At 40.3% G+C, this 12,717-nt stretch overlaps 1 protein-coding gene across 2 annotated transcripts in view; it reads left to right on the plus strand.

The window, feature by feature from the left end:
* Positions 1-12,717, plus strand: part of afap1 (actin filament associated protein 1) — a 232,885-nt gene that overhangs the window by 176,767 nt on the left and 43,401 nt on the right. For both annotated transcript variants that reach the window (XM_052009986.1, XM_052009989.1), the window contains exon 8: positions 4,326-4,413. In XM_052009986.1, coding sequence (XP_051865946.1) covers positions 4,326-4,413 — 88 coding nt within the window. The remainder of the gene's footprint in view (positions 1-4,325; positions 4,414-12,717) is intronic.

Consider the following 12,717-nt stretch of genomic DNA (forward strand, 5'->3'; position numbering starts at 1 on the left):
GAACCTGGTGGTGTGGGACTTCAGGCTTCTGTACCTCCTGCCCAATGGTAGCTGCAAAAAGATGGCATGGCCCAGATGCTGGGGATCTTTGATGATAGATGTTGCCTTCTTGAGGCAGTGCCTCCGGTAGATATTACCAATGGTGAGCAGGAATGTGCCCATGATATATTTGGCAGAGTCTATTACTCTCTGCAGCTTCTTACATTCCTGCGCATTTGAATTGCCGTACCAGACCATGATGCGACCAGTCAGGATACTTTCAACAGTACATCTGTAGAAGTTTGTTAGAGTGTTCAGTGGCAAACCAAACCTCTGTCATCACCACAGTCATCACCACAATCCACCTTTAGATTGTACAGCGATTGGAAAAGATATAATTTGACATCAGAAATATAGTAGAAACATAGTGTTGCCATGAGGAACTGATTGGCTGGGTTTTTCTAGATTGGAGTCCCACAACGCTTTGCATTACTGTTTATCAAGCTAGATTTCTGTCTCCTTCTCCCTGGACATTTGTAAATGCAGGTAGCTCTGGATAGTAAATGTAGTGGAGAGAATTGTTTGTTATTGTTTGTTTGTGAACCAACCAAAATATCCATCCATTTATCTAAATGGAAGAAAAACAAGACAGGTCTTTACTCAAGTGAACAGTTCGCTGAAGCATATGGTGAAAATGAAGCCAATCAGAAGGGAGTTAGACAGGCTTTGAGAAGGAATGGCACCTCTAGCTGAAATCAATATGCTGTGAGATAGCTGGGATTAGGATTTATGTTCTCTTGGAGTTTTGCCCAAGGGAGTCAGAGAGGAGCTTTCTCAAGTTTTCCTAAATGGACTTAAGGTTTTATTCCCTTGTATTTTTGCCTCTCCCAAGAGATTGCACGATTAGAGAGGTGGGTCAACAGTCTGTGTGTGGCTGCATTTTTGGATCTGGGAGGTCTGATAGATAGGAAGCCTTTTCCTTGCTGTCATTTTGAATTTGTAACTGTTCTTAATTCATGAAGTTTGTTTTGCTCTTGCCTGACAAGCATTAAAAGGAATGCACCACCTCTCATCCGACTTTCTTCTGAAGAGTATGTACGGTACATGCACTTCCTTTGGTTCATGACATGCTGAGCTCACTTCCTGATTACAAATGACTTTACAGAAGTGTCCACTCTAATTCAAATGTGAAGAGGAAGCTGCTGAATTGACAGTACTACTGGAAGATTCCCTGATGGATTAGTAAATAAACATACACCATCGTGTGGGCCTAAACCATAAAACAAAATCTCAAATAAAAATAACCTACATTTGTAGTGCGGAGGCTGATTGTGAACTGGGTGGTGTGGTGATGCTATAATTTGTTTTCATATATGTGGACTATGGATTGAGAAAACGTCACTTAATTTCTTAATCCCAGATGAAAAGTGAATTTGTTGAAGATGTAGTTGGGCCTGGCAGTGTGACATTAAAGTCTTTTGGCCCCCTCTGTCCCAGATCACACATGATGCTTAGCTCACACCAAAGGGCTGACAATGCCTGTTGAACTGTTGTCAAATAATTGATGATGGCTTCAACGGGTAAAGAAAGCTATAGCAGACAACGAAGATTACTGCAGATTATTTCAATTACATGCAAAATTGTAATACCCCACAATAGTCTACTCTACCTTATGCAAATTATTTTCTTACTGCTGGTATGCACATTGTGAACTTGGGCACCAGAAAACTGATAAACCACAATTCTTCTGTTGCACCCTGTTTTAAATCCAGTAACAGGGCAATCGAAGGCACATCAGGCTGAATTCAGCCATGTTCATTTCTGGTCTTCCTTTGGGTTTTTCTCTTGAGTTTGTGACTAAACTACCCAAACCAAAGTCAAGGGAATAACCAGGGGTTCTCATGTTTACTCCTGGATACCAGTCTGGTGAAGCATTGATGGTGATGGTGAAGCAATCTGAGCAAAATTGGGCAGATGGGTCATTTCTGTGGTGGGTTTGGACCCAGCTGGGATTCTTGGGTTGGATTGTGATTGGGAAAAGAAACAGCTATTTTTGATATTGTTCAGATGTTGAACAACTTCTTTCTGAAGAACCATCTGTCATGTGCAGTGCTCATAGGTATCATAGGTATCAAGCTTTCTTTAGGCACTAGTGGATATAGTTCATCAGACAGAAAGGAAATTCCTCCGGTCTCACACTTTCTCCTTTAGTCATCGTGTAAGATGGAAATCCAAGAAACATTTAAAAATAAATCTGGTGCTTCAGCCTTTCTATTTGCCTGGACTCCTCTCCTGTAATAACAAGGGGGAGGATGTGTTGGAGCTGTTACAAAATATTAGGACAGATAAGTCCCCAGGGCCTGATGGAATATTCCCCAGGCTGCTTCGTGAGGCAACGGAGGAGATTGCTGAACCATTGGCTAGGATCTTTGAGTCCTCATTGTCCACAGGAATGGTACCAGAGGATTGGAGGGTGGCAAATGTTGTCCCCTTATTCAAAAAAGGTAGTAGGGATAGTCCAGGGAATTACAGACCAGTGAGCATTATGTCTGTGGTGGGCAAGCTGTTGGAAAGGATTCTTAGAGATAGGATCTATGAGCATTTAGAGAATCATGGACTGATTAGGGGCAGCCAGCATGGCTTTGTGAAGGGAAGATCATGTCTCACAAGACTGATAGGGTTCTTTGAGGAGGTGACCAGGAAGATTGATGAGGGTAGTGCAGTAGATGTGGTCCACATGGATTTTAGTAAGGTGTTTGACAAGTTTCCACATGGTAGGCTTCTTCAGAAGGTCAGAGGGCATGGGATTCAGGGAAGCTTGGTCGTGTGGATTCAGAACTGGCTTGCCTGTAGAAAGCAGAGGGTTGTGGTGGAGGGAGTGCATTCAGATTGGAGGGTTGTGACTAGTGGTGTCCCATAAGGATCGGTTCTGGGACCTCTACTTTTTGTGATATTTATTAATGACTTGGATGAGGGGGTAGAAGGGTGGGTTAGCAAGTTTGCAGACGACACAAAGGTCAGTGATGTTGTGGATAGTGTGGAGGACTGTAGAAGATTGCAGAGGGATATTGATAGGATGCAGAGCTGGGCTGACAAGTGGCAGATGGAGTTCAATCCGGAGAAGTGTGAGGTGGTACACTTTGGAAGGACAAACTCCAAGGCAGAGTACAAGGTTAATGGCAGGATTCTGGGTAGTGTGGAGGAGCAGAGGGATCTGGGGGTTCATATCCACAGATCACTGAAAGTTGCCTCACAGGTGGATAGGATAGGATAGTTAAGAAAGCTTATGGGATGTTAGCATTTATAAGTTGTGGGATCGAGTTTAAGAGCCGTGAGGTAATGATGCAGCTCTACAAAACCCTGGTTAGACCACACTTGGAGTACTGTGTCCAGTTCTGGTCACCTCATTATAGGAAGGATGTGGAAGCATTGGAAAGGGCGCAGAGGAGATTTACCAGGATGCTGCCTGGTTTGGAGAGTATGGATTATGAGGAGAGACTAAGGGAGCTAGGGCTTTACTCTTTGGAGAGAAGGAGGATGAGGGGAGACATGATAGAGGTATATAAAATATTAAGAGGAATAGATAGAGTGGACAGCTAGCGCCTCTTTCCCAGGGCACCAATGCTCAATACAAGAGGACATGGCTTTAAAGTAATGGGTTGGAAGTTCAAGGGAGATATCAGAGGGAGGTTTTTCACCCAGAGAGTGGTTGAGTCATGGAATGCGTTGCCTGGGGTAGTGGTGGAGGCAGGTACTTTGATCGAGTTCAAGAGATTGTTAGATAAGCATACGGAGGAATTTAAAATAGGGAGATATGTGGGAGGAAGGGGTTAGATAGTATTAGGTGTGGTTTACAGGTTGGCACAACATGGTGGGCCAAAGGGCCTGTATTGTGCTGTATTGTTCTATGGTTCTATGGTAATACTTGTGTCCATTCCATTTGGATGCATAGCTGCCTGCCGACATTCACCCGTCCTGTGTCAGGACTTGCTGAGCTGGAGAAATGGGAATTGCTAGTTTTGGGAAATCTCACCCCTGACTCTGTCTCTGGACCATTTCATAAGATTCAATGGAGATGATTCTTCTTACAATGTCAACTGATTCATGGAAGCAGTGTGGTCGAATGCAGTTGGTTCATTGACATTTTTCTTTTAATCTTCTTTCAGGACCCTATTGGGTTCTGTTAGAAATACCAACACACTGAAGTCTTTCTGCATTTGTTATCAATGCTACAGTGCAGAGCAGTAGGAGGAAATCATCTCTACAGTCTTCACTGGAGAAATTTGTGGAGATTATGTTGAGTCAACACCAATACAAGAATGACCATATTTGATTTACTCTTCCAGAAGTTATCTTCAGAGAGGCCAAATTCAGATGGTGAAGGACACTTGGAGAATGGAACTCATTTTGGAATGACAGATGGTAAAGACCAGGGTGAGTCCATTGTACCTACTGTACTCAAAACATTGTCAACAAAACCATGAAACTATCATGCAACTTTTATCTCTTAACAATTCTTTTATTGTTCCCTTTTAAGTGAAATGTGTCATTTTGCTCACTAGTAATTGTAGAGGTTCAGGTCTACATTTTCATACAAAATGAACACCACATATCTAGAACCCATAGTGAGTTGTGGTCCAGGGAGATTGTATATTCAGTGCAGAAAATAAGTGCAGTATGTCGTTCTCACCTGAGGCTTTCGTATCCCTCGTGTTAGGGCATTTATCTTTTATATTTGTCTTTCCTGGAGGATGAGGAGGAGAATGAGAAGGACACATTGAAAAGCAAAGTCAGAAAACATTGTAAGAGGAATGCTAATACTGTAAATTTCCAGGTAGATCACTTTGCTTTATACTAACACAAGTCTTTAATCTTCCGGGTTTGTTGAATGAATTGCAATTACATTTCCACTATTTTGATTATTCTATATTTTTATGCTTTTTAAAGTAGTTCATTTGCTTCACCAGAATTGTAATTTCTAGTATTAGCTTCTTGTTTTTCTTCTAACTTATAAGATACTTGACGTGATTAACTTCATCTCTGTAATTGAGATAAATTGTTTTCTCTTACCCCTTTTTCCATTTGAGACCCCAGAAGTGTTTATAGTTTTATCAGTTTTTCATACTGAGAATAAATTCCAGAGAAAATAGTGAGGAAATGGGATTGATAGGATTGTTGAGAGAGTTGCATGGACTTCTATGTCATAAGGACTTATAACACAAAGAGGAAATAATGGAATATATGAACAATGGGAGGCATTCAAGGAAGAGATAGTAAATTGAACAGACCAAATATGCTCTTTCTAAGATAAAGTAGATGTGGGGGACACCACTGCCCCTTCCAAGCCCCATCTTACCCAAAGTTTAAGAGCATACAGAGTAGAAAAAGACTCAAAGGAAAAAATGAGAGCTTAACACTGGGGAATTCCTGAAGGAGAATAAGAAAGTCTAGGTATTAAACTAAGCAGGAAATTAAGACATAGAAGATGTATGAGGAAAACATGGCAGATAAAAACAAGGAAAACACAATAATATTTTATAAATGCTGGATTACTAAGAAGCTAAGAGTAAGGACTAATAGAGATAAACAATGTAATACAAGTATAGAGGTGGTATGACCCTGAATGAGTATTTTGCATTGGTCTTCACGAAAAAGGGGGGAGATACATTAAGGAAGTGTACAAAATATTACATCTAAGAAAAAGAGACAGACGATATATTAAGTTGGCTAACATCTTTAAAAGTGTGTTAATTGCCAGGCCCCGATAAAATGTATCCCAGGGTTTTAAAAGAAACAAGGGAGCAAATTGTGCAGACTCTGACCATCTTTTTCCAATCCTCCCCAGCTACAGCCCTGGTGTCAGAGAACTGCAATGAGTAATTTACTGCCACTGTTTAGAAAGGAGAAAGGCTAGACTGAAAATTGCAGGCCAGTCTGCTGAACATTGGTGTGGGCAAAGTATTGGCAAAGATTATTAGGGAACGTGTTTAGAGAGATGTACTAATTTGATTTTTTTCTGAGGAGCTTACAAAGAAGTTTGAAGCAGTACTTTTGATGTAGCCAACATGAATTTTAGCAAGACATTTGACAAAGAGACTGATCAGAAAAGTAAGGGGCCATGGGAATCAAGGGAAAATAGCCTACTGGATTGAGAGTTCACTCTGCGGGAGAAAGGAAAATGGTTGATAGGAGTTTTAATGACTTGAAGACTGCTGTTGGCTTCATAATATTAACCGAGCATTTAGTTGGATATATCAGTGATCTGGATTGAAATGCAGAGGTGATGATTAAAAGGTTAGCCTATACCAAAATTGAAAAAGTTTGACAGTGAGGAAGAAAAAAGTTATTGTCTGCAGGAAGATGTCATTGGTGATCAGGTGGGGAAAAAAAATGTGCAAATGTGAGATAATGCACTTGGGTTGTGATGGTGTTGAGGGGTGGGGGCAGAGAACCAAGGAAGCTAGCACAAGATAAATGGTAAGATTTTAAGAAGTGGACAGAAGGAACCTTGAGGTGCATGTCACAGGTTTCTGAAGGCAGCAAGGCTGGGTAGATAGCATGATTTCTTACAACATATATGGAATACTTATCTTCATTAGCTTATGTTTAAAGTACAAGAACAGGGAGGTCAAGCAAGAACTGAATAAATCACTAGTCAGGTCCTAACTATGTTACTGTGTCAGTTCCATTTTCCCTTGATGTGGAGCTCAGCTGGACCAACCACGTACTGTGGCTGCAAAATCAGCTCAGGGCCTAGGTATTCTGTGATGTGTGACTTGCGTCCTGTCAATCCAAAACCTTTCCACCATCTACAAGGCACAAGCCAAGAGCATGGCTGAGTGCAACTCCTATCTAAAGCAGCCCGTAATTAGTGCCCCATTAACCACTCTAAACATTCATTCCCTCTACCACAGAATTACAATCCATAAAATGCACTGCTGTTTCTCAGCTAGCCTTTTTTGGCAGCACTTTCCAGTCACACGACATCTACCACCAAGAAGGATAAGGACAGCCTACACATGAGAACACCATGGGTTCCCTTCCAAGCTGATTACCATCATGCTTGGAAATACATTTCTTTTCCTTCATCATTGCTGAAAGTAAATCCTGGAACTCCCTACAAAACAATATTGTGGGAATACTTGCACAAGGACTGCAGTGGTTCAAGAATGTGGCTTCTCCAGGGCAATTAGGAATGGGTAATAAATGCTGACCTTGCATTCCACACCCATGTCCTAAAAACTGAATATAACTGGAAGAAGAATATGATAACACTAGAGATGGTGCAGGCATTTACCAGGGTGCTTGGGCATTTTACGAGGAGTTACGAGGAGTGGTTGGCTAGGCTGAAGAGAGTATTAATGAAGGTGTATAAAATTATGTGTGGCCCTCACAAGAACAGGAAGGAACTTTGTGGAGGGTTCAATAGCATATAGATTTAAGGTAATTAATAGAAAGGTTAAAGGAGAGTTTAAAAGCTTTTCACCTAAAGAGTGATGAGGGTCTGTAACTCAGTACCTGGAAGGGTGGTGGAGGCAGAAACCCTCATCATATTTAAGAGGTACCTGGATGATCACATGAGCAACTGTAACCTGCTATGGACCAAGAGCGGGGAACTGGAATTAGACTAACTCTTTCTCAGATGGCATGCACACAATTGGTCGTGTGACTTTCCTCTGTATCCTAAATGTCTACGATCCTATGATTGTTTAACAGAAATCCACACATAAAATGTTATTGGCATATTTGTCTACTGTGGGCAGCATTTACAGGATTCCAGTTATATTTCCAAATTTGAAGACAATTTGCCAAAACTATTTGATAACAATATGACCCATCTGGCCCATCACGCCTTTGATGTATTTATTTAAGAGCTTGTCAAGGTTGCCACAATCCTTATCATAAGCAGACAGCATGAAGTGGATGCGTTCCCTATAATACCATGAACAGGTGCAGGTTAATTGTGCACAGGGAACCACAATGAGCATATCTCATTTAGCTCCATTCATGGGTATAGTTCCTGTCAGCCATGCAGAAGTTTCAAGTTAAGTAATCCAGTAATGGCATTTTAGCCGATGGCAGGTAGTTGATCTTGTGTGTTCTACTGGCCCAATGTCCCAACACATAAACGCTTAGGTTGATTTTCTTCTTAATAGAGTGGAATCATGTTCACAACCTCCCATTGCATATTACATGAAATGAACATGGACTGAGATTCGACTAGTGGCTTTTTCCAAACCTTCCTTCTTGTTTTCCGAGTGAAGGGTGTGTGTATCAAGAGTAATGTCTTGTTTTACTATCCATTTTTGTTGCCTTACTGTTCCTATCCCTACATGTTAATCATATCACTCTAAGATGACTTCAGGTTGATGTTTGAATCTCAGCTGTGAAATTTCTCGTTGATGCCAGGAGTACTGGTGGAAGCTAGTTTCTTAAGTGACCAGATCATTCATTTCCTGCTATTTAAGTACTAAGCTGTGACAGTTGCTCTACAGTAGTTTGGTCAAATTCTATAATAAATATGGGAGGAGTTCTTTCATTGTAAACTAGACATTGATCCATTGGCTCAGAGTATGAACCAATATTACACACCAGTAAAACATCTATTAAAATCTTGTTTCTGGCTTGATTCACTGGGTGTGAATCCCAAAGTGCAAAACATATACTGCCCATAGACTCCACAATAAAAAAGAGAAATATAGATTTAAGTGACATGTGAAATATAGTTATTGACTAATATGAGCCTTATTATGTCCATCACCATTTATTCCATAACATCATTTAAGAAATGTTTAAGTTTTCAGCTGTGCTATTTTTGCAAAAAAAATGCATGTAACTAAATTAAATATTAAACAATAGCAGAAGCAGTTGTTTTTACTTTCCCCTTACATTTGACCTCACAAAGTGCAACACCTCACACCTGCCATGTCTGCAACTGATCTATAACCTGCTGTTTCCATTGCCAACCTCCCTCACTATCCACAACTCCACCAACTTTTGTGTCATGTGCAAACTTACTGATCAGCCCATCTACATTTTCGTCCAAGTCATTTATATATAATCACAAACAACAGGGGTTCCTAGCAATGATCCCTGCAGAACACCATTGGTCACAAACCTCCAGTCAGAATAAGACCCCTTCCACAACCACCTTCTGACTTCTATGGCCAAACCAATCTTGAATCTAATCTACCAAGTCCCTATGGATCTCATGCATCTTAATCTTAGCCTACCATGAGGTAGCTTGTGAAGTGCTTTACTAAAATCCATGTGGACAACAACCACAGCATGACCCTTATCAATCATCCTTCTCCTCTCCTTAAAAAACTCCATCAGGTTTGTAAGACATATTGTCCCCCACACAAAGCCATGCTGACCATCCTGAATAAGACTAAGCTCTTCCAGATGCAAATAGCATGCAAAAAAATGCAAATAGCAAATACCCTCAGAATCTTCTCCAGTAGCTTCCGTCCCACTGATATGAGGCTTACTTGCCTATAATTTCCTGGATTTTCCTCTTGCCCTCAGAAACAAAGGAATAGCATTAGCTAATATCTTTGACAAACATCATTGTATCCTCTCCAGTCTTCTTGGACCTCACCTATGGCTAGAGAGGATACAAAGATGCTTGTCAAGGCCCCAGCAATCTCCTCTCTTGCCTCTTTCAATAACTTGGGATAGGTTCCATCAGGCCCTGGGGACTTAACCACCTAAATGTTCCTCAATAGACTCAACACCACTTCCTTTAGACCTCAACATGCCCGAGATTATTAGCATACCCCACACTGATCTCACTATCCTTCATGTCCTGCTCCTTGGTGAATACCAATGTGAAGTACTCATTTAGTACCTCGCACACATCCTCTGGCTCCAGGTATAAATTCTCTCCTTTATCCTTGAGTGGTCCTACTCTTTCTTGCTGCCTTCTTGTTTATGAAGTAAGTATAAAGTGCCTTTGGATTTTCCTTAATCCTATTTGTCAAGGACATTTCATGGCCCCTTTTGACCCTCTTAATTCCTGCTTGAGTTCTTTCCTGCTTTCTTTATATTCCTAAGGGGCTCTGTCTGATTTCAGCCTCCTAAGCCTTACATATGCTTTCTTTTTCTTTTTGACTAAATTTACAACATCTCTCATCATCCAAGGTTCCTAAATCTTGCTTTCCTTGTCTTTTCTCCTTAGTGAAACATGCTGGTCTTAATTCTGATCAGCTGGTCTTTAAATGACTCCCAAGTGGAAGATGTGGACTTGTTCAATTACAGTTGCTCCCAATCTAGTCTCCCTAGCTCTTGCCTAATAATGTTGTAATTTGTCTTCCCCCAATTTAGCACTTCTTTTTTCCAAAGTCCAGACATGTGCTTTTTCATAAAACTTGAGCAGTTGAGATCACTATTCCCAAAAATGCTCTCCCACTGAAACCCCAATCACCTGTTCAGACTCACTTCCCAATACAAGGTCTAGGATTGCCCCTCCTCTAACTGGACCACCTTTATACTGTTTCAAGGAATCCTCTTGGCTGCACCATTTGGTAGACCATGAGCTTTTTACTCAGCGGGAGGTCTTGATCTTCAAACACTCTTTTCCTTAAATGATCAAAATCTGTTCTGTTGCACTGAAGACAGTGGTGAATTTCATCACTGATGTCTGACTTCACTAAGAAGTCGCTCCTATGGAATTGGAAATGTTTTCCAGGGTTTTGAATCAGAATCATGATTATTATCACTGACATAAAACAAATGTTGTAAACATTTATTATTGGGGATAGTGTTTGTCAGGAGCAGGTTGTTAGAGGCACTTAGTTTTATGGATATTTAGTATAAGGCCCTGTATCTTACATGCTTCATTTGGACCTGAGCATTTATAAAAATGGAATGTAGAAGCAAAAGTAGACCATTCAACCCCTCAAGCCACTTCCACCACAAATGTTCTTCCATTTCATTTATCTATCACTTCATTTAGCCCACAATTTATGTCCTTGCATTGAGGTTAGGGTCTAGAAATGTAATTTCATTTTATTCCAGAACTCGGGGCAATTTGATAATCACCATTTCCCACGCTGGAATAATTCTGCAATTTCAAGTATGGGCCATGATTACACTTACATCATGATTTCCCTTACATCATGATTTCCCTTTTTCACAATAACCATCTCCTGTCCTACCAACCAATCTAACCCTTCATCAGCCTAGCAATGACTCTCTTTCCCAAACTCCACCAGTCCCCCTCCACCCCATTTGCTCATGGCTCTGAATACCAGATTGCCTAATCATTTACCCCTGTCTCCCTGATCATCCTCTAAAACAATCCTCCAAACAAAGAGGCAATAGGGGCAATCTCAAATCTCAGAACACTGTCCCTCAGCACCCTCTTCCAGCATAAAATGTTGTACCTGCACATTAACCTTTTGCAAGCCATGCATTGGGGCATCACTTGCCTCTGCATCTCAGAACTCTGCAATCGCTCTCTTTACACTTTCACACACCATCGCTTTGAGGTAGACCTTTCAGTTTTGAAGATTATTTGATCTTTTCTACTACTAACATATTAGGCTAGTAAATGTGGTTGCAGTCTCACTGGTTGAATACACTGTTTTAAAACAAATCAAAACATATTGCCTGTATGAATACTGATATTTTTGAATGTGGACAAATTTGTTTTCATTGAAGAACTTGTGTTGGAAAAGAGGATGATAAATTTCATTGTGATCATTCAAGGCACTCTTAAATTGAAGTTTAATTTGTCAAAATCCATGACTGTATTTTGTAATAATTGTCATTATTAGAAGTAGCAGCAGATCTTAGGATTTATTCCATTCATTGGTTATCTGAGCATTCAGCAACAGAATGTTAACAATGCTGTGTAATAAAATATTCCCATAATTTGTCCTAACCTTGGGCAGGGTATTTTTCATGGGTCAACTCCCCTGACTTCCATGCTAATGCATTGCAGTTGCAGAAATGAAAAACGATAACTGAGCTGGAGGTTAGGTGCCAGTGCATCAGACCTCCCACTCTGCTGCTAGACTCAGCACTGAGTCCAGGAACATAGTTCAGAGCTGAGGAGTGAGATGCACGGAGCAATTGGTCCCTGAACTTTGACTGCTGCATGTTGCATAACTCACGTCCATTTGAAGGAGGTTGTGAATGTGGATTGAACAAGTAATTGCAATTTTGTTTTTTGTTATTTTGTTTAATCATAACTTTTCGTTAAGTTATGTTGCTTAAATGTATTTTAATTTTTTTGGTAACTTTTTTTACTATTGATAATGTAAAACATATATTTTGAAACTTTTGAACTGTTTCTTTTGAAGTTTTTTTTACAATCAGGGATATTTAAAAGCAGTTCAATGGTCTTTGACAACAAAGAGCTAACAAAAGGAGTCAAGATGCTCCTATAAAACAACTTCAGGATGTGCCTCCTAAGGCCTAATCATTTCCAAAGGCCCACTTGGTTTAAGAGATAGCTATGACAGGAAGGCCTTTGAACACACTGAGCCACAAAAATATAAGTGTGGGCTTGGAAGTTGTGCAGAGTGCAACTGCAAACTATGGAATGAATCAAGTGGGAATGCACATTTTAGTTAAAATCACACACCAAATCTATAATATTAAGGGGAATTTTGAAATCAGCAGATTGTATAAAATGGGCAATATGAATTCAAACAGCTGCTTAGATCTCACTCTTGACTAGGAGCTGAAAATTGATTCATTAAAAATCACAAAACTGATAAATTGAAAATC

The sequence above is a fragment of the Pristis pectinata genome, chromosome 2, assembly GCF_009764475.1.
Source record: "Pristis pectinata isolate sPriPec2 chromosome 2, sPriPec2.1.pri, whole genome shotgun sequence".
NCBI lineage: Eukaryota > Metazoa > Chordata > Chondrichthyes > Rhinopristiformes > Pristidae > Pristis > Pristis pectinata.